The 21,837-nt window shown below is 40.5% G+C and overlaps 2 protein-coding genes across 8 annotated transcripts in view; one reads left to right on the top strand and one right to left on the bottom strand.

Moving 5' to 3' along the window:
* The first annotated feature begins 3,817 nt into the window (after positions 1-3,817).
* ANKRD34B (ankyrin repeat domain 34B) overlaps positions 3,818-21,837 on the top strand; it is a 28,723-nt gene continuing 10,703 nt past the window's right edge. The window contains exons 1-4 of one of the 5 annotated variants that reach the window (XM_010975048.3): positions 3,818-4,092; positions 5,076-5,203; positions 6,578-6,663; positions 13,677-16,921. In XM_010975048.3, the coding sequence (XP_010973350.2) occupies positions 13,698-15,242 (1,545 nt within the window). In that variant the 5' untranslated portion in view covers positions 3,818-4,092; positions 5,076-5,203; positions 6,578-6,663; positions 13,677-13,697 and the 3' untranslated portion in view covers positions 15,243-16,921. Of the gene's footprint in view, positions 4,093-4,759; positions 5,204-6,577; positions 6,664-13,676; positions 16,922-21,837 lie in introns of those variants that run through there. The other 4 variants (XM_064481998.1, XM_031447360.2, XM_031447361.2 and 1 more) reach the window with 4 other exon arrangements.
* FAM151B (family with sequence similarity 151 member B) overlaps positions 15,567-21,837 on the bottom strand; it is a 30,923-nt gene continuing 24,652 nt past the window's right edge. For all 3 annotated transcript variants that reach the window (XM_010975047.3, XM_031447379.2, XM_064482016.1), the window contains one exon: positions 15,567-20,405. In XM_010975047.3, coding sequence (XP_010973349.1) covers positions 20,246-20,405 — 160 coding nt within the window. In that variant the 3' untranslated portion in view covers positions 15,567-20,245. The remainder of the gene's footprint in view (positions 20,406-21,837) is intronic.

Here is a 21,837-nt window from a genome sequence, read left to right as displayed (position 1 = left end):
AATACCTTCAGACTTTTGAAGAACAGTCATTTTCAACTTGGAATTTTCTACTCAGAAAAATTATCAAACAAGTGTAAGAGTAGAACAAAGACAGTTTCAGATATTCAAGGACTCAAAAATTACCTTCTACATATACTTTCTAGGAAGATACTGGAGATATGTACCAAAAAAGAGAGAGGAATGTCACAAATTAAGAAAGAAGAAAACACAGGTCTATCCATGAGAATCACAGAAACCCAGGGTGACAGCAGAGTAGAATTCCCAGGAAGCAGTCAATCAAAATTTGAAAAGAGTGAGGTAAAAGGAGAGTCCAAAGATTTGATACTATCCTTGAGAACTTGGAACAAGTTAGAGACAGAGAAGCTTAAGGGAGGTGGAAGGCGGGATGGAAGGGAAGACGAAAAGTCCAGGGGAAAAACAGCTGCTCAAGAAAGGAAAGTATTTATTAATAATGATGATGCCTATGATGATGCTAACCATGGGATTTTTAATTCAAAATGGCAGACTAACCTCACATCTCCTCTCTGCCTTGAGATCTGAATTAAGTAGATAGTAAATGAATTATAGTATAAACCACAATTTTGAAGAGGACTGGAGGGGTTCCAACAGTAGACCAAAGTGTTCAGCTTATTTCTACAGGGCAGAAAGTAGATGGAGGGATTTCAGACCAAGATGTTTATCAAAATCACACATCTACTTTTACTTTTTCCTAAGAAACTCTACCAAAACATATTTTCAATGGCATGAAACCATAAGGACAGGAAGTTGTATATTTCAGATCATCTCACTTTATCACTCACAAAGTAGGATGTGTTTCATTTGGTTTACACACCTTGGGTCAGTTCTGCCCCTCAGCTCTCATCACCTGGCGTCTTAGTGGATCTCACACAGCAGGGAGGTGGAGCAGGAACAGGAAGAGCTACAAGGCCCGTTCTGTTCCTGGTTCCATTCCTGAGGCTCCTTGAGTAAATCACCATGAGCCCTGGTGGTCCGATCGGTACAGTGGAGATAATAACATCTGTCCTATTTCCTTCAAGGGTGTGATTGCTGTACTAAAATGAGACCAGAAGTAGGTAGAAACTATGTGTCCTCATCTTCATGCCTTGAATGTTAAAGTCATCTTTCTTTAACACTCAAGTTACAACGAAGCAAGGCAAGCCTGCTTAGATTAAAAGGCTCTCCTGCCCCATCCTGTCCCATCTCATCCTCATCTACTGTTGAAAGTCAGTACCCACAGTTCTACCATCAGCCCTGAAACAGGTCGATCCTCAAAGCCTGGAGGATGGACAGGGACATGGCATGGGGTCAGGGCACTGTCCACTAACAGGGCCTTGCCCACAGTGCAAAATGTGATCCGTTGTCCATTGTTTTCTTGTATTGTTCGTTTTTATGAGGGGGAGGTAATTAGGTTTCTTCATTTATTTCTGCTTGGAGGAGGTACTGGGGATTGAACCCAGGACATCCTGGGTGCTAAGCATGCACTCTACCACTTGAGCTATACCATTCCCCACTCCATTATTTTCTTATTGTTCCAGCTCCCACAGAGGAGAGTCTGACTTTCCCAACGTTTCACTCAGCAGGGTGCACAGGTCCAAACTGACCTGGACTCTCATTCTTTCTAGGAAAGCCCCTTGCCTCAGACATGGTGGTGGTGCCAGGATTGTGGTGACCAAAGATGATGTTCCAGCATCAGCCTCCCTCTCCTGCCTACCGGCCCTGGCACAGCACCCAAGTCAACAGCACCAGTCCTCTAGGTGAACTGTATCTCAGGGCTTCATTGTTCTTTTTTTCCACCCAGTCCAGCCTCTCTCCATTCATCCAACATGTTCAACATCCATCCAAGAATACCCCAATAACAGGTGTAGTAGGCTGAATAATGCCCTCCCCAAGGAGGCTCACATCCTAATCCCTGGAATCTATGAATATGTTACCCTCAAAAACTTTGCAAGAAGTGATTAAACCAAAGATCTTGACGTGGGAGATTTCTCTGGATTATCTGAGTAGATACAGTATAATCACAAAGGTTCTTATGAGAGTGAAGCAAGAGGATAGAAGGAAGCGAGGGAGACAAAGACATGTGACAACAGAAGCTGAGTTGAGAACGAGAGAAACCGAGATATGAAGGGAGTAAGGGGCCACCAGCCAAGGAAAGCAGGCAGCTTCTAGAAATTGGAAGAGGCAAGGAAATGAATTATCCCCTAGAGCCCCAAGAAGTAACTCAGCCCTGCCAACACTTAGATTTTAGTCACCTAAAACCCCATTTGGACATGACCTCTAGAACTGGAAGAGGATACACTTGTGTTGTTTTAAGCTAAGTTTGTGGTAATTTGTTACAAGCAGCAATAGGAAACTAATCAAATAGGAGTCAAAATTCAATCATTTACTTTGAAAAGCTGTTTGGCAATATCTACAGAAGCTGAACATATGCCTGCTTCATGACTCACAATTCTGCTCCTAGGTATGTACCCAACAGAAATGTGTATATATGTTCACCGAAGACATCTGCTATAATGTTCCTAGCAGCATTATTTGTAATGTCCCAAACCTGGGAATTACTCAAATGTGTGTCAGTAATAAAATGACTAAACTAAGGTACATCCACACAGTGGAATACTATACAGCAAAAAGAATGAACAAGCTAAACCCATAGACAGCATGCATCTCTTCAACACAATGTTGAGTGAAAGAAGCCAGAAACAGAGTATATTCTGTATGATTCAATTGCTAGCAAGTGTAAATACAAGCAAAAGTCACCTATGCTGGTTGAAGCTATTACCCTGCCCCCCGGGAAGAGGGGGAATATGAGGGAGTCTTCTAGAGAGCTGGTAATGCTCTGTCTCTTGATCTTAATGATGCTTCAGTTTGAGCAAAATCATTGAAATTGTTAAATGCACATCTATTAACATCTACTATACATTAATAAAAACTTTTTAAATGAAGGAAAGGAGACCTGTGCCTTCATGCAAATTTGCCCAGTCCCTTCCTGGGAACCTCAGATTTTCCCAAACCAACAGGTGTGGGCAACCAGCAACCCAGATTCAGGATTCCAGCTCCCTAGAGACCAACTCTGGGCTGTGAACTTGCTTTACATATATTTACTAATGGGCCAAATTTAGCGGGCTATTTTTCTAAATAAAGGGAGCCTGCCCAGAGATAAGTCTCCTTTTCACCTTTGAGGACTCAAAACTACATATTATTTTTAATTGACATCATCTGCACAACGACAGAAAATGGTCATGGTCTTTTCTCCACCAGATAATCGCTGATAAATGAGTTAAAATCATTGCTTCTTAATTTCGTCTCTCATTATCCCACAGTGGAGTTTAATACATAAAATATACTTTGTGGAATTTTGTTAATTAATATGTATTATTGCTTTAATGACAGTATTATAAAGTTATAAACTGATAAAAACAAAAAGAAGAACGGTTGCTGCCACCAACACCCCAACCTGAAGTGAGACTCTGGCTTTCAAAAAGAGGATGCAGGGACGGGAAGGGGAAAGAGAGACACGTTGGGGAACAGACGCACGGACCAGCCAGGTGGCTAAGAACTGAGGAGAGGAATGCACATATGGATGGGGGGAACCAAGGGCCGTCTCCCCTCAGTGGTGGGAAAGACCCTGCTTCTTCTGCTCTGGGCCAAGCTGCCCCGTCCAAAGCGAGGTGGCGGGGTTGGGATGTGGGGATACGCGTTGGGGGGTATTTGCGGGGATAGAAGGCGGAGCTTCGGAGGCCAGACTTTGGCCCCTCGGGCCGGAACAGACTTTGGCCCTGCCGCCCCCACCTGCAGCACAGCCCCGAGCCGGCGCGTCACCCCCAGCGGAAACGCCGCGCAGCCCCGCCGTCTGGCGAGGTGCGCGCCTCTCAGCCCCCGCTCCAACGCTTCGCCGTTCGGGGTCCGCCGCCCGCCTCTCCCTGCCGAGCTGAGGAGGGGACAGGGCGGCACCTACCGGGATCTGCGACTCCAGCCGCCGAGGAGTCACCGAAGACCACAATCCAGCCTGGACGGCGCCCTGGGGCCACCAGCGAGGAGGGTCCGAACGGAGCCGGGGAGACGGAGGCGCCCCGCCGACTCGGCAGCGCGTCGCAGGTCAGTGTGCGGCGCCGGCTGTACGGGCTGCACTTGGGGAAACTTTGGTTTGCGTGTTGGCTGCTGGGAAGAGAGCACCTCCCCGCGCAGCCCGGGCCCGGCGGCCTCCGCGCGTCCCGCCGGGTAAGCTCAGGCCCTGGGAGCCGGCACCTCCCGCTCACCCTGATACTGCAGACACTTGACGCCTATCGAGGGCCGCCGGGGTGCAGGTCTCTGTCCAGAGACTCTGCCCCGCCATCCCGGGCGCGCTTCCCGGAGCCCACTTTCCGGCTTCCCGCAATCCCCGCCCGCTCTCAGCTAGAGCTTTGCGGCGGCGCGGGCTTGGACCCCGCGGGGAGGCGGGTTTCGCCTCCTTCTCGGCCTTGCCGCGCAGGGAAAGTCGTGGGGGCAGCCGGCGGCCGCAGGATGTCTGGGAGGATTCGGGCAGGGGCCTCGCTGGCGCGGGTCTGTGCCGCAGCGGGAGCGGCGCGTGCTCGGCTGCAGGAGCGCGCGGGTCGCAGGGTCGGACTTGGGCGGGTCTCCGCAGGTGCCTTTGGCGGCCGGGCGCCGGGAGTGCAGGCTGGGCGCGGAGGGCGGGCTGGTGGGGGCTGCGGAGCCGTTGTGGCTCGACAAACTCGAGCCACACAGGGGCGGGCAGCCAGCCGGCTCCCGGAGCCTCTTGGGGGCGCACAGGTTTGGCACCAGGACCCCAGACCTCCTTGTCGGAAAACTGGGGTCCATAGGTGCGCTTGCTCCAGCATGCGGGCATTGGCTGCCCTCCTCGGGCTTGCCATTTCCCAAGGGAAGGCAATATCCTCTCGGCGGGCAGTGCCGGGACTGCTCCGTAGCGGCTCTGGGCAGAACCCCTTCTCGTGGATGATGATCGCCTCAGCCCGCCAGCTGCTTGCCTGGGCTCAGAGGGGAGGCGACGAAACGCGCACCCTGCCCACATCGGTGTCCCTGCGCTGTCACCCCAGTCACCTTCCTTTGCCCTTCTCAAGCAGCACCTCGGACTGACACCCTCCCGCTCTCGGAAAAAACTGAGGAAAAGAGCCAGCGGGGACTGTTAGGACGTTACCAGAACCCTCAACAGCCTGGAAATCCTGTCAGCTTGATTCCCTGAGACTTGGAGGTATAGGTTTGCATGTCTTTATATGTGTGTGCTGGGAAGGGGGGTTTTCAGAGAGATGTAGGGATGTAGCTGCCCCAGGGCCCAGCCCCAGAGCCTGAAGGACAGCCGAAATAACTAGAATTAACCAACCCTTTCTGGGTACGTGTGGGAAAGACAGCAAACCTCACCAGCTATTCCTCCTTCTTGGGCAGTTTCTAAATATTTCTTACAAGCTGGTGCCAGAGAACACTTTCCCTGGCAAGTTATTACGTTTCCTGGGACAGTCTCAGCTGCATCTTTTGTCCTGGCTCTGCCCCTCTCCTTGAGTAGGGAGGAGACACATATTTTGCTGGCGGCAGGCAAGCTTGCCTCATTTCAGGTGCAGCTGGCCCATGCAGCAGCTCTGGGCTTCCTCAGACCCCTCTAGGAAGGCCAGGACAGCAGACCTCCAGTACCTGGCCCATTTTAACTCAAGGCTGTACTCTTCTCTGGACCTGTGGGTTTCCTTTGCCCCTCTGTAGGTATGGCAGGCATCTCTGCCTTTTGCTTCTGCAGGGGAGCATCAGATGACCTGGAGGTGATGATGGAGACAGCCTGAGGTAGAGGTTGATAGCTGTTGGAAGTGGGACTGGATGTGGGGCTGAATTGTGAGCTTGAAACACATTTGATAATTTCTACCTCCTGGCTGCCCTCCCCCACCGTGGTGGGATAAATAACTTTTGGGGGAGGGAGCATAGATCCTATTTGGTGGTGGAGTAAGAGGCGCAAAGGAAAATAAAATTCCTCTGTGAATGAAAGGAAAACTGGGGGTGTCTTGGGGAGAAAAAGCCACAGGGAAGGCCAAGCCTATCATCTCCAAGATGGCTTTTCAAGCACCTCAGCCCATGTGGCACTGCTGTGTAAGAAACCACACAAATCAGGTACTCAGAACAGAGCCCTACCCTGTGGGAAGCTGGTAGCCAAGAAGCAAGGGGGCATGCAAGAAGGGACATGGGAACATCTAGTTCAGTCTGGTAAGCAAAAGGAGTGATTTCGGGAGTTCCCCCACCTTCCCCTCCTCAGCTGCTTCATCTGCACAGAATAGGGTGGACCAGATGAGTGCTGCAGCCCTCCTCCCAGCAGTCCAGTGCTCCCCGAACACACACACACACACACACACACACACACACACACACACACACACACACACACACGGGCGCGCGCACAAATTGCCTGTGCATAGAATCCACTCCAGACACTTTACAGACTCATACTGAGTGAAATATGATTAACTACAAAACACCGTGGGGATGTCTTTCTTAACAAGGAATTAAAAAACTAGATTCCAAATAGGAGAGATATATGGACCAAATTTTTGGTATTTATGTAACTCTGAATAGCTTTGATTTCCTTCAGTAGGAACTGACAGCTGGCTGACAGAAAACTCATCCAGGGAGAGAATAGGCATAAGTGAAGTATGAAATTTTGAATAACGTTTTCAGGTAACTTTCTATTTCCATTTAGAGTGGGTGTCTGGTGGGGCAAATGTAATTATGGTTTGAGTTGCTTCATTTATTGACTGATATTTTTAATAGGGCTCATAATTTTAAGATCCAGTGCTTTTTCTTTTTCCTGGCTTCCTTTCCCCCGGTAGGGCTGCAAGCTGGAAATTCCACCCTTCAGCCTGTAGACTCTGACTTTATCCTGTTTTCAGCACACTGCCTCCAAGGTTGGAGCCTTCCTAATCAGTCTGTTCAGAGATTGAATCGTTGTTTTCTTGCCTAGGAGAGTGGTTGTCTAGTTGGGGTGGGGTAAAGTTCTGGGGGTCCATTTCTGTCCAGCCATCCTCATGTTCAGGCCTGTGCCTCATTGCTACTTTCTGTGTTGTTTGGAACCTCCAAGTGCTAAATCTCCTGGGTCCTGCAGGTAAGCTGGCTCCCTTCTCATGGGGACCACCCCCGCATGCTTTATGTTGTGGCCTCTGTTATGCTAAGGCAGTTTACCATGCTCAACCCACTCCCTCCTGCCATTTCCACAGCTTGTTTGAAGTTGCTCATCTGATGATGTCTCCCTTCCAGTTTTCTTTGTTCTTCAGAATATATATCTTCTTTTGTTAATAACTAAACTGTAATTTTAGTGGGGCCTTGGGAGTAGAGGCACTTAAAGATTAGAGTAAATATGCCATGATGAATTACAAGCAGTGTTAAAGTCATCCTGATTTTAAAATAAAAAGCAATTTATCCAGCTGTTTAATAATTAATATCTCATAGTACTGCAGAAATTATTGTATTTGGAAATTATAAGGAAAATGCATTTGAAGGATAGCTTTCTCCATATTTCACCTATTAGATTTGATTTATGTTTATAAAACATTATTTACAGATTCTAAAAAAGTATTTTAAATTTTTATGTCATTTAAATAGCCTGTGGATTAGAGACATGATAAAAATAAAAGATGGCTAAATTTTGAGATGAAATTTTAAAAAGAAGAGTGCAGTAATTAGGAAGGCACAATAGGAGTCTTTTCATAGACATTGTCTGATTTCATCACCAGCCCCCAGGGGATGAATGTTTTATGACTGTCTTCCACAGATGAGGAATCCAGGATTCTGAGAGGCTGAGAGATTTGACCAGGGCATACAGCTAATAAATAGGAGGTCAGGATGGAAATCTGGGTCTGTCTGACCCTTGAACTTTCTCCAGTTGAACTGCCATCTGTTTGGAAGGTATAACTGAACTGGGGAATCATTTATAACCTAGATTATAAAATAGAGTCCTATTGAATGTTAATATGGTATCAGCACTAGGTGCTCACTGAGGGTGTGTCCAGGGAGGAAACAGGAGGCAGGGACACTTCTGAACTAGGACACTTGCAGGCTAGAGAAGTGGGCTTCACCCCAGGTGGGGCTTACCTCTATGAAGAGCAAATAAGTCAAACTTCAATATCAGCATTTTTGACGTGCGAATTGGATGAGGTAAGATAAAAGAACAGGCTGAAAAAGAGTGAAGGCATGAAGACAAGGGAATTGTTCCAATAAAGTACTGATTACAGAACGAGACACTAGAAAACTTAACGTGTATACACACAGAATAAAATACCTGACAATTTTTTTCTCTGAAAAAATTTAATGTTCAAACGATTTCAAAATTGCTCTATTAAATGTGAACAATTTAAAAACTGAGAAATCCATTGGGCCTTACAAGTCTTTATAGTGAGCAATGTATAGTCTTTGTTGTTTTTGCTCAACAGTCCTCCAGTACTTGGGGGCTGGGGTCTGCCTACAGCTGCGTGGTAGGTAGATTTGTTAGCTGCTCCCCACTAGTGGTGCCACTGTCCAGCTTCTCTCAGGCCCTGAAGCCCACAGCACCCTCTCTTTCCACAGGACCATGGCAGGGCCACTGTCCCCCTACCCCCAGCATCCCAGCCAGCAATGCATTGCCAGCTCCCTTCTCCCGGAACCTCCTGATGCCAACCTTGGGAGGGAAAGTTATGACAGAAAGTAGCCAGATTTAGTATTGTGCAGAAAGGCCTTTACATGAGGATAGGTGAAAAAGGTTTGAAAGTCTTTCCAAAAGATTCTTATAAGACTTTAAAACAAAAACAAAAACAAAAACAAGATTGGCCCCAATATTAGAAACTGTCTGAAAATATAGTATTGAAATCTGGTATCTGGCAACTGGTTCTCATTTGAATGTCTGTTTCTCAAATGCTACTTTTGATCAAAGGTGTTTTTACATGATAGATTCTTCTTGAATTGCAGTTACTAAGTGGTTTCTATATTTTATATTATGTACCAGGTCATTTCTCTGAGTCTCTTTGCTTTATTAAATCCATTTGTATATGAAGAATGATAAAAGGTTTCTTTTAAGAGCGCCGTCTCATGAGCGCTCTTTTCAGATGTTTCACATTCAGAATAGACCTCTGAGTTGGGACCCAATCTGTCAACCAACTCTAAATTTCTAAGTTCCTGAGTTGCAGGTATGTCTGGCTCTGGAATAGCTTTTATAGAACACTAGATAGAGGGACCAAAAATTATGTATTTCATGTACTCTTTTTCATTGTATTCATGAATGCATATATTGAGTGATTGTTCTTCGCTTAACATCATGAATGAAACTAAAATGGAAACAAGTAAGTATATTCTTTTGAATAGTGCCTATTAGGAGCTTACTAATAAACTCCTTGAAAGTTTAGGCATAAATACTATTGATGACACCACAAAAACTGATTTATGTTGTGAAAACTAAGACCTAATATGATTCTTTATAAATTTTAGTTATGCAGCATTCTTATATAAATGCTGTGTTCTTGTTTGTATACATGTCCTATTTTACAATAAATAGAGTTTGGCAGTATCATGCAGAAGAGGATGTGAAACATACACTGTTTAAAGAATAATAATAAAATGGACACCTATATACACACCACCCTGGCTGAGAAACAGGACATTCCCTGAACCTTAAAAGCCTTTGTGTGTCCCTCCCAAATTGTATTGTTCTCCTTACCCCGATCAAGGGGTAACCTGCTCTTGACTATTGTCTAAATCATTCCCTTTGCTTCCTCCTCCCCTCAGTTTCCCAGTTATATATGATCCTTAAGTAATTATTTATTTTTGGAAAACTGGATAGTAAGCACACAATTAGATGAATAAAGAAAGGTCAGTATTACCAATATATGGCAAAAGTTCTCCAGAGAAGGTAAGATGAACAGTCTCTTAGACCTCAGTTCAGCTCAGTTCAGCTTAGTTCAGCCCTGCGTGTTGACAAGAGCCCCTCTGGGCAAGGTCGTGAGTCTTGGGAAACATGGGGCTTAACTATGATAGGGCTTCTGGTGGGCTGCAGTGTAGACCAAGTACTAGATATCCAAGGGGAATGGGAGTTTAGTCTTTTTCTCCTAAGCTCACATGACTTATCCCCAGATCTCAGAGCAGGTCAAAGCAGAACAACTGAGCAGGGCTGAAATGAGTGCCATTGGCTGACTCAGAAAACGGAATGGAGAGGAGAGCAGAGACGTGGGCAAGACAAAGCAAGTGGATTAAAGAACTGAGGTCAGGCTCACCTGGGCATTTGGTCCTCAGTTAACAGGATGGTAAAATGGTGGTATGATCTCAAATATGATACATGTGCCCATCCAGTATCCTGGCCTCTCCTCTCACCATCTTCCTGGAGATTTTTGGTATCTCTCCTTTGTAATGATCTCCAGCTTCTGGTGTCTTGTTTCTTCTTCCTTATTCTACCATCTTATCTTGGTAGATTATATTATTCAGTAGATTCTTGAGAGTGTATTCCAATTCTTGACTGATGTTTTGGCTAGATATAAAATTCTAAGCTGGAAATCATTTTCCTTCAGATTTTCAAAAACACTCCTCCATTGTCTTTCATTATTGTTGTTGATATATTTGAATTCATTGTAATTCTTGATCCTTTAGTATGTGACTTATCCACCCCACTCCCCACCTCCTGCATCCAAGCCTGTGGTATATATTCTGTTCTCAGTGTTCAGCCATGTTCCATTATCAGGATCTGCCTTCATCCATTGTGCTATGTTCTAATTGGGCCCTTTCAATTCGAGAACTCATGTCTCTCAGGTCTAGAAAATTTTCTTGACCTTATTCATCATGTCCTCTCCTGCTCGTCCCTTCCTCCACTCCCACTATTTTCTCTTGCAGGAACTTCTATTTGTTGGATCTTGGATTCACTGATCTAGTTCTCTAATTTTCTTGTTTTTTTCTTTCTTTTCTTTTTGGTTGACTGTGTTAGAGATTTTACTAATATTATTATCCAATCCTTCAGTTGAGTTATGCAGTCTGTATCATGTTTTTATCCTTTGAGAGCTTTTTATGGTCTCAGAATGTTCTTTTTTTCATAGAATCTTATCCTTATTTCATGGTTACATCATCTTCTTATCCCATGAGTTTTTGAAGTTTACATTTTCCTAATACCTGTCTTCTCCAGGTTGGTTTTTTCTATTTGTTCTGGTTTCTATCTTTAATGTAAGAGGCTTTTTTGTTGGTTTGTTTGCATGCTCGTGGTTAAAGGGCTTGGATTAAAAATCCAATGTGAAGCCTTCAGCACATGGATGATCTTTAAGCCATGCTGTAGGATGATCTGGGTGGCATGTAGGGGAACCCCTTGGTCAGTACTCTTAGGTATTTTTTCTTTGGTAGGTCAGATCCTTGAGAGAAAAGTATAGCGATTTTCTTCCAAAGGATAAAGGTATGGCTGCCATCCTTCTTGGAGCTGAGTTGGGGAGGAAGGCTATGAGTCCCTTCAAGCATTGGTCAGTTAGCATACCATCACGTCTCTTTTTTTTTTTTTTTTTTTTTTCTGTCCTCAGACATGCCCAGTGTCTCTCAGGCCAGAGACTCTGTTTCACCATTTCTGGAGAAAAAAAACCTCTAGACATTTTCTCAGGTAGGAGAGGGGCAGTCTCCTATCTCCTAGCGGCTCGGAGAAGAGTGACCTGAGGCAGTGCTTCTCAAACTTTAAAATGAATGCAAATCACCTGGGGATCTTAGTTGAACTGTAGGCTCTTGATTCAGTAGGACTGAGGTGGAACCTGCGATTCTGCATATTTAACAATTTTCAGGTAATGCTGCTGCTCCTGGTCCAAGATACGACCATACTTCCCATAGCAAGGACCCAGGGACCTAACTGCCTCTCTAACAGCTTTTCTCCTAGCCCTCCTTATGTAGCTGTCCTCTCCACCCAGCAGTTCTAGCGCCTCTGGCTGCCGCCTCTTTCACGGATTCTCCGGGGTACAGGGCTTAGTTCTCCGCTCTGCCACCAATGACTGGAGGCACAGCCTTCTCAGGTTGGCTGAGTCATTTACAACTGGCCCATCTGCTTGCTGGCTTCCAAAATGTTGCTGTTGTCTTCTCTCTTTTTCCTGCTATCTTTGTGAGTTTCTGTCTTTTAAAACAATCTTCAGTTTTAGGGGGTTTTAAGAAGGGGCAGAATTAGATGTGCGTGTTCTGCCACGTCACCCTAACTATAACCATCTGCTAAATTATTTTTTAAAGTTTGGTTATCGTATCGGTGTAGAGCCCGATGTATGATAAATACCTGGGCTATTTTAAGCCTCTAGGTCTTTGCACAAGGAGTGCTCTCTACTCCTTTCTAAACTTTTTCTGTCTGCCAGTCTTTTGCAGCCTTCAAGACTTAGCTCAAATGGTTAGCCTCGGTGAAGCTCCCTTCCGTCCCCAAACCATTAAAGCCTGTTGTGTTCTCATAACTTTAACTCATAACCAGCTGCTTATACAGTATCTCTTCCAAACAGCTCTGTAAGCTCGTCAGGGCTCGGGCCCGTACCTTTGTAGCTCAGCGCCCAGCACATATTAGGAGGACTTATAGCTGTTTAACAATGAAATTAATTTCTGTGTGTGTGTCTCTTTTCCTTTTTCCTTCCCTTTCTGCTCTCTTCATCTCTCTATTAAAAAGTCATATTTATTATCTATTCTATTATCTAATAGGAATTCATGCCCCATATTCTTAATTTTAAAAGTGAATGAGAAGAATAAATAATACTTCTCGATTTCTAAAAGCTACCCAATTAAATGAAATAGATTTAAATACTACATGAACTTTTATCTGATCTTTTACCCCAGCTCTAAGAACTGTCAGAAGACTAACATTTCCTTGGCTCTCGATAGACATAATTCTTATCACCTAATGAAATTATCTTTTGAATGAATTTGAATCTAAATTATTTAAATAAATTAAAAATCAATAATTTTCAGTTTTAATAAAATGTTTATAAAGTCTACATGTCTTTACTTCTAGCCTAGAAAACTTCTTTTTCAGAGAAAATGTACTGCTGTCAAAATTTAACCCACCAGTATGTTGCTAACCCCATAATCTAGTCAGTATATGATTTAAATAATGGAATCAGAAAAAATGCATGATCACATGCACACCATTCCTATCTCAGTGAGAATTCCAGACATTGTGTCAGTTATTTTAACATTTTCTAGTCCAAATGTTTTTCATCTTTTAAGAAAAACATCACAATGCCCCTCAAACTGAAAATCTAGATCTTAGTTGCATTATTTAACTGAAGGACATGTTTAAGTAACTTAATGCTAAGAAGTTTTTTAAATTAAGCTATCGTAAACATGCTCTATTTCAGTTGATTCAGTTGCAATTACACAGAATTTTGGCTTTTTTGCTTAAATTTGCATTTTAATATCACTTATAAAAGTATTTTTCACAAGTAGAAAATAAGTGGATTATTGTTTAATTAATGTGAGATTTAGAGAAGTTCTAGGCTAGTGTTATCAATATTCAACGAAGATTTTGAAAGTATATTTTACCTTGTACTTCCCTAAAGGTTGTTACTATTAAAAATTTTTTTAAAATTTTACAATTTACTATTTTGCTCCATATTTGTTAATAACATCTTATTTATGTCTTCTTCCTCTATACATATTTCAGAAATTAATTGTGAATAACATGAATATAAATTGGGCCATTGATTCTGGCTAACCTTTTGTTCTTCATCTTCTTTGATAACCAGTATTGATTCTGACTTCTGAAGATGGATGAAGGTATAGAACTTTCTAGTGATGGAAATTCCCTGATCAAAGCGGTCCATCAGAGCCGGCTTCGCCTTACAAGACTCTTGCTGGAAGGTGGCGCCTACATTAATGAGAGCAATGATCGTGGGGAAACACCTTTAATGATTGCTTGTAAGACCAAACATGTTGATCACCAGGGTGTCAGTAAAGCCAAAATGGTTAAATACCTGTTAGAAAACAATGCTGATCCCAACATACAGGACAAATCTGGGAAAACTGCTTTGATGCACGCTTGCTTAGAAAAAGCAGGTCCTGAAGTTGTTTCTTTGCTCCTAAAGAGTGGGGCTGACCTCAGCTTGCAAGACCATTCTAGTTACTCGGCCCTTGTTTATGCCATAAATTCAGAAGACAGAGAGACCCTGAAAGTTTTACTTAGTGCTTGCAAGGCAAAAGGGAAAGAGGTCATTATCATAACAACAGCAAAATCGCCCTCTGGCAGGCACACGACCCAACAGTACTTAAATATGCCTCCTGCGGATATAGATGGGGGTCATTCCCCAGCCACCTGTGCCACTCCTTCAAAAATAGACTTAAAAACAGTCTCATTGTCACGTTCACATTCTTCTGAAACTGAAATGACGCTTTTTGGCTTTAAAGATCTGGAGCCCTCAGGAAGCACTGATGATATGGGAGACCCAGTCTCCCCTGTGAGGAAGCCTGGTATGGCTCCTAACGGGCCCAAGCTACCTCAGGCTTCACCCTGGATCAAGAGTCCCCCCTCATTAATGCACCAGAACAGAGTGGCCTCCTTACAAGAAGAGCTCCAGGATATTACTCCAGAGGAAGAATTATCCTACAAAATCAATGGGCTGGCACTTTCCAAGCGATTCATCACTAGGCACCAAAGTATTGATGTAAAAGACACTGCACATCTGCTAAGAGCCTTTGATCAGACCAGCTCAAGAAAGATGTCATACGATGAAATAAATTACCAAGCATTTTTTTCAGAAGGAAGTCAGCAATGCACTGACATCCCAGTTGACCAGGACCCAGACTCTAACCAGACAATATGTGCTTCCACATTAAGAAATATAGTTCAGAAAAGAAACTCAGGAGCAAATCACTACAGCTCTGATTCCCAGCTGTCAGCCGGTCTTACCCCTACAACTTTAGAAGATGGCAAAGCACTTACAGGAAAGAAAAAAATCCTGTCGACATCTCCTTCCTTGTTGTCAGGGTCCAAAGAATTGTTGGAGAGTACCCCCCCAGGCCCCCTGAGCAGGAGAAATCATGCGCTTTTAGAAAGGCGTGGTTCTGGGGCATTTCCTTTAGATCACAACATTACACAGACCAGACCAGGATTTCTGCCACCCTTAAATGTGAATCCTCACCCTCCCATCTCAGATATCAATGTCAGTAACAAGATATCCAGCCTTCTTTCTTGTGGTCAAAAAGTGCTTATGCCAACAGTTCCTGTTTTCCCCAAAGAATTCAAAAGTAAAAAAACATTGCTAAGGAGACAATCATTGCAAACAGAACAAATTAAGCAACTAGTTAATTTTTAAGAGATGGCTAGAAAATACATTTTGTTCAAATGTCTATATCAGAGAAAAATGGAACTAGAGAAGACAATTCAAATGTTCATCCTTCTAAACTTATAATTGGTTAGTCCACAATAGGGGTATCAAAATCTACCATGTATCATCGTATTAGGCACTGTGGATCTACAAATAATATATAGTTTTTGCTAAGGGAATTCTCTCAAACAAAATTAAAGCTATTTTTCTAAAAACGTTCAATATCTAGCAACATCATGTGGTCCATATTTTTAATTTAAACAAAAATAAGCAAGGAAAGAAGGTCACATATGTTGGAGATAACTTCAAAAATTTCATTTGCCAAATGTTTTATTAGGAAACATTGCATTCAAATCAATAGTTTTTAAAAAACATTTCAAGTCAATAAATAAGATTATAACTTTCCACGATGCCAACCCCATAGAAGAAAACATTAACAGCTATAGTGTCCCGTGATCAATAAACCTAAGCTATAAAGAAAGAATGAACTAATTCTTGAAAAATGTTGACTGCAGGTAGGTGACATCTAATTAAAATTTTAAAAGGTCAACCATTATAGTAGACCATGCAGCTAATATTCATGTTGTCAGCTTAATCAGTGTCAAAATGGGAGATTAGAGTTTTATAAACTAGTAATAATCTATGACAAATGTTTGTGTGCTATTAGTTGCTTTGCTTTGTTTTTTAATGTTATCTTATGGAATTACTTCTCTATATCTTTTAATTCCTGTTATTGTTTTTTGAACACAGGTTCCCAATAACAAGATAAATCAAAAGTTAAAAAGCATTCCTAATTTACTTATATCTAACTATTCTTGTCTTTCCTAAGGACACCAAAAAAAAAAAAAAAAAGTTTGGGATTAATCACAAATAGAAATTAACTGCTTGCTTTGTCGTAAAAAGAAAAACTGGTTATTAGATTATCTTAGGTTAGCTACAATTAAGAAAGCCAATAGAAATTTAATTACAAAATGTACTAAATATTTGGCCAATATTACACAATACCTTTTTATTTCTGATATATAATTGTTAGACATTTGTATAATTAGGGTAATAAGGATAACTACCTTAATGTGACATTCCAATCGTCTAGTGTTTAGGACCTGTGAATAACTTGTAACAAAATAAATGAATACCGTGCCATTACCAAAAAGTATTATAAAATGACTATATTATCTATATGATTTCAAAATATGGTGTTTATACAGAGTCCTTATTTCAATCTAGCAGTTTAACAATAAAGATAAATCAAACTACAGAAAACCATACAAACTATACAAAACCTGAGTATATAATTTGATGACTGTCATACACAACTATTTCTCTGTCTTCTATCAGTAGAGGAGATCCTAGCAATTGGCATGATGCTTTTCTCTGTAACTTGATATAAGCAAGTTGTTATATACATAGTAATTATTTAATTTCTTGTGGCTTTTATTTGAAAAAAATAACTGGAAGTTTTTCATTTAATGTTTCAAAGAACACTAATACTAATTGCACTAGAAGTATTTTTTGACTCAGAACTTGGAATTGTACCTGATGTTAAAAAGTTAAACCCTTTTTGCAAGTTTTAATATTGAGGAAAGTTCTTGGCTTTAAGTTGTAAGGCTACAGTTTGGAAGAATATGTAGCTAGACAGTTCATAAATAAAATGGTATCAATAAAGACTTAAATGTCATTTTGATTATCACTGATATTTACTTATCTCAAATACTAATGATAAATATTTCAACATAACCTTAAGAGAAATTGTGCCACATGTTACTCTGAGAAGATAAAAACTAAGAAAGATAACTTTTGTTGCTATTCTTATCCCAACATGAAAAAAAATATTTAATAGGATTAAAACTTTGTTGGCCATATTTGGAAGAGCTTAGTCTTCTAACAATCCTGAGAACATCTTAGGAGCAGAGGTTGTTTGAGTTTGGTTAGTAAAGCCATCCTGTGGAACTTCACTCCATTAAGTGGAATGTATCACTAAGATCCCAACGGCAATCAGAGATGGTTGCAACAGGAGTTACATATAACCTCAAAGTATGATTTAACTTTAACTTAAAGGTATGATAACACTGCAGCCTAGATGTTCAGCTTTCCCCTAAGTTTTCTGGATATGTCTCCTTATGGTAACTTCCTCCCTAGCCTCCTCTATTTGCGTTAATTTGAGTAGGATTCTGTTACTGCACCCAAAATGTTTCTGACCAAGACTACTTAAAGCAGTATCAGTTGATCAAAATGGATAACATCGTCCAGAAATAAGTTATTAAAGGACTGCATGGCTCATGCACATAAAGTTCCAACTCATAGGGCAGCTTTGGCACCTAGGATTCAGGATAAGGAATTATGAAAAGCTAGAAAACATTATTTGATAAATTGGCAAGACAATGGCTGTAATTATTCTTTTCCCCTACAAAGTTCCAAATGGATCATTCATTTGATACATCCCTTTTAACTTAAAAACAACTTAAATACACTTTTGTACTGGGTTATGTGTATCAATGTTTACTACATTAAAAATTAAAACTGGGAGATTTAAAAAATATTCTTTTAAAATGACAAACCCATTACATAGTAGCATAAATATTTCCCAAAAATATATTGAGAAGAGTGGCACTGTTTTTATGTTTTTGCAAATCTTTTCATGTTTGGCTTAGTAGAAAACAGCTGTGGTCTCTTCTGTGTTTCTGCTTCAATCTGCTGTGATACGTTGTTTTAGTTGAAGTATATAAAGAAAATATGGCTTCACACAGATATGTAGTGGGGAAAGGAAGAAATAATTTAATAGGCTTTTCAGATAATTGTGGACAGTCTTCCTTGATACGATAGTCAAATTTGGCAAGTGGTAGTTTCTTAAATGGTTAGTTGTAACGTATAATCTGAGACCACATCAAGGAACTTCGATATTCTATTACACTAAATCTCATTGCTCTGTCTTACACTCTGAATGCAAGATTTTATAATACCATGCATAAGACATTTGGAAAATACTGATTCCCCGAGTTATGTAGATCTTCCAAGTGTTGACATGTTTCATTATATAACATAAAAAAACATTTTTTAAAATATTACCACTGATATCAGATAAGTCTTTAAGTATTGGGAACTGTCAAGCTTACAGTTGGATGAGTTCAAGTTAAGTCAAATTCTGATTTTTCATGTAAAAGCTCAGGTTTCATCATTAGCAACAAATACTGTTAATTGTCTTCCTTGAAGTGACAAGCTTGCTTTTGTTCATTTTTGAGAAAATATATGCCAGATACCCAAGACTAAGTAACTGGTCTGTCAGTTATTCTTCCAAGTAAATATTTTTTCCATGAAAAAATGGCTGGTTCAGTTTACCACAAGTACTTTTGTTTAAGACAACCACTGAACTTAAGTTTTATGTGTTATTTGACAAATAGTACTGTATTCAGTTGTAGCTAAAATTTAAAGTGGAAATACAATTATTTTCTTTAAGTATTTATATGTCTACAGAGTTTCAAGTTACATCTCTTACTGCTATCTATCCACCATGGATATGATCACATGATAAGTCTAAAAGAAGGGAACTATCTGTTAAGCACTTGCTATGTGATGAGCACTGAGCTACATGCTTCCATTGCATGAGTCTCCCTTAATTTTCACAACAATCCTACAAGAGAATCCTCATTTCCCCCTCCCCTGTTTTATTAAAGAAACCAAGACTCAGTGAGGTTAAATAATTCCCCAAATCTATGGCTAGTAAGGAACAAAGGTGGGGCTGTAAGGGAAGTCTGTCTGAATTCAAAACCCAAGCTCTTTTCTCTACATAGCACTACTTCATTCTCTGGGAGAAAACAGCTAAGTGTAAATTACATATCTTAGGACATCCATTGGTAAATTACTTTTCAGTAAATCAAAGAAGCAAAATGTTTTTCTGAATACCTTGCTTAGGACTGTGCCAGGCACTATAAAAGACAGTTTAAAATGTTCCCTTACCATGAAGGAAGAACTTTAGAATCCAGTTGAGGAGATATAGCTAACACGTATGACACAATTAGTAAATAATACTTCTTAAAATTAACTGTTAAAGTATTATCTGGAGACCACTGATGGTGTAGGCATTTTTGAAATGAAGGACTGTGTTGAGGACACTGAGTTGACTCTTAGAGTGGGAGTGCATTACAAAGGATCTTGAAAGAGTAAAATTCAATAAACCTGAACTTAAGCCCCGGGAGATCTTTTTATGTGGCATAAAGAAAGAACTTTTTTGTTTACAAAGGTTATTTTTCAGCAGAAATACTCACGGCATCTTTGAGTGTGAGAAATAAAGTCATGAAGAACTATTTTTTGAAATTCTAGTAGTAGAACAAGGGCCTGAACCAAGGTAGAGTTGGTGAGAAACTTGAAAATCAAATATTACCCAGATTAAAATTTCTGCTCTCCAACAGCTTGCTCATTCTAGATAAGATACTATGATCAAAACAAGGAATATAAAAACATTTATAGCTGCCAGCACACTCCCAACAATATAGAAATTCTAGATCCATCTAATTTAATCTATATATGGATTTGATTTTCCTACAAGAAAGCAGCTCACCCATGTGAAAGTTAAAAAAAATGTAAAAGCCTTTTTACTTACTCTTTTGTAGTCTCTGAAATAACCTGTTCTCCAAGGAAAAAGGGAAGAGGATGCTGCATTTTTGTGAAATATCTGTAATGCTACTGCCAACAAAATGTGACTTAATACTTGTCTGACACATGGAGTATTTCAATTACAGTATATCACAATTATTTTTATAAAAAGACTTAAAGCATCATTTTCATAAGTTATTATTAGACTAGGCCCACTGAAATCTCTTCTTTCCAAATCTTTTGTACAGTACGCCGAATAGAGTAAGCACCTGATAAATGTTCTTTGATTGGATGAACTGGAACATAAATCAGTCACCACAATTTATATGTTAATTAATTCAGACCAAAGCAAAGAAGGATTGTGAAACCAAAACATGAAATAGTTTAGAAGAATTTTCATCTTAGAGATTAATTTTGATTCCAATGGCTTGTTTAAATTCATGGTTTTGTGGCTCCAAGATATCATAGAAAACTTGTTTCTTGTCAAAATGGTCTCTAATAAAAAGTAAATCTTCAGTGGAATAGTTATCATCTTTTCCAGTCCACACAGTCAGGCTGTACCTACATTAAGATAAAACAGAATTACACAGTTAAAAGAGAAAGGTAAGAAATAGTGAAGAAGAATTCCAATAAGCCTAAAAATAGTTACTGTCATTTGTCTCTAACCCAAATTCACACAGATGAAAAAGTTCATTAGCATTGGTGGAACTATATTTTCCTGTTTCATTCTTTTATCAACATCAAAGGGACTAGAGAGAATAAAATTCACAATGCTGATGCCTAAATTAGGTACCTGCTGTATCTGAATTATAGGAATGTTAAATAGCTTTAGAAACCCAGGCTAGCAGCATTGGAAATGGTTCCAATTTTGGACAAAAGAACTGAGAAGACTGCTGATCAAGGAATCTGTTCCCTACAAAAAAACCACAGCTCTACTCTGGTTTCTTCAGGAGCCAGGCCAGAGCAAAAGCCTGACTGGAAGGGACAGTGAAGAGACACAAATGTCACTGACGTTCCCCATTCATATTCACTTATAAATGACCCTGCTATCCTTTCTGGGGGTTTCTGTATGAGATACAAGAATGCCAAACAGAGCAAATCTAGTTCTATTTCCAGAGTTAAAAAACAAGAATAATATATGCAGATTTATTATGGATGTAAGAATATGCTCAGAATTTTCATGTTATTTAAATTGTGTATTTCCATTTCTTCCTGTGACATTACTATCACATTACTCCTATTACATTAGAGTTTAGGAAAATGCAAAGCTGTTAAGTAGTTTCATATTTATTTTCTCCATAAACATGTCAGAATCCAGGGGAAAATCTGCAAAGCATTTCTTCTATTAACTATAAGAAACAGTCTGCCAATGCTTACACTCTTGTTATAGTGACATATTCCTGCCCTTAAGAACGATGACACCATTCTGGAAATGTAACAGAGAAAAGTACTTTGGATTTTATTCTATAGTATTATTATGTGACAAGCTCAAAAGAATTTTAAACTATAGCTGAGAACAAAGAAAAGAAAAAATGAGAATTACTTCAAAAACTTGTATTTTTGCTAAAATGGCATCTTTATTACTTTATTTCAGCACAATGGTGACAAACCTTATAAAAAGACACAGATAGGAATTTAGGTTAAAAGAAGAGCTTTCCAGTGTTATTTTGCTTCTTTTAATCCCCCCTCTACTGTATTTAAACTAAGACAGGAAAAATAAAATTGCCTAAGGGTATCTTAAATTGCATTCATTCAAATCAATTCTCAGGTTTCATTTTTAAAGCCCTTTTCATTGTGAAATAGGAAAACATGCATAAAACATAACTGTAAATACTTTAACAAGTTATTGTAAAATGAACTCCAGTGTAACCAAAACACAAATCAAGAAACAGAACATTGCCAACACCTCGCGAGACACCTGTATGTCACTGCCCCAACACCACCTCACCTCTCCCTTGAAGGAGTCCTCACAACCTTGACTTTTGGGCAGCCA

The sequence above is a fragment of the Camelus dromedarius genome, chromosome 3 (assembly GCF_036321535.1).
Source record: "Camelus dromedarius isolate mCamDro1 chromosome 3, mCamDro1.pat, whole genome shotgun sequence".
Taxonomy (NCBI): Eukaryota; Metazoa; Chordata; class Mammalia; order Artiodactyla; family Camelidae; genus Camelus; species Camelus dromedarius.
The sequence above is the reverse complement of the archived record's forward strand: the minus strand, read 5'-3'. Positions and strand labels throughout refer to the sequence as shown.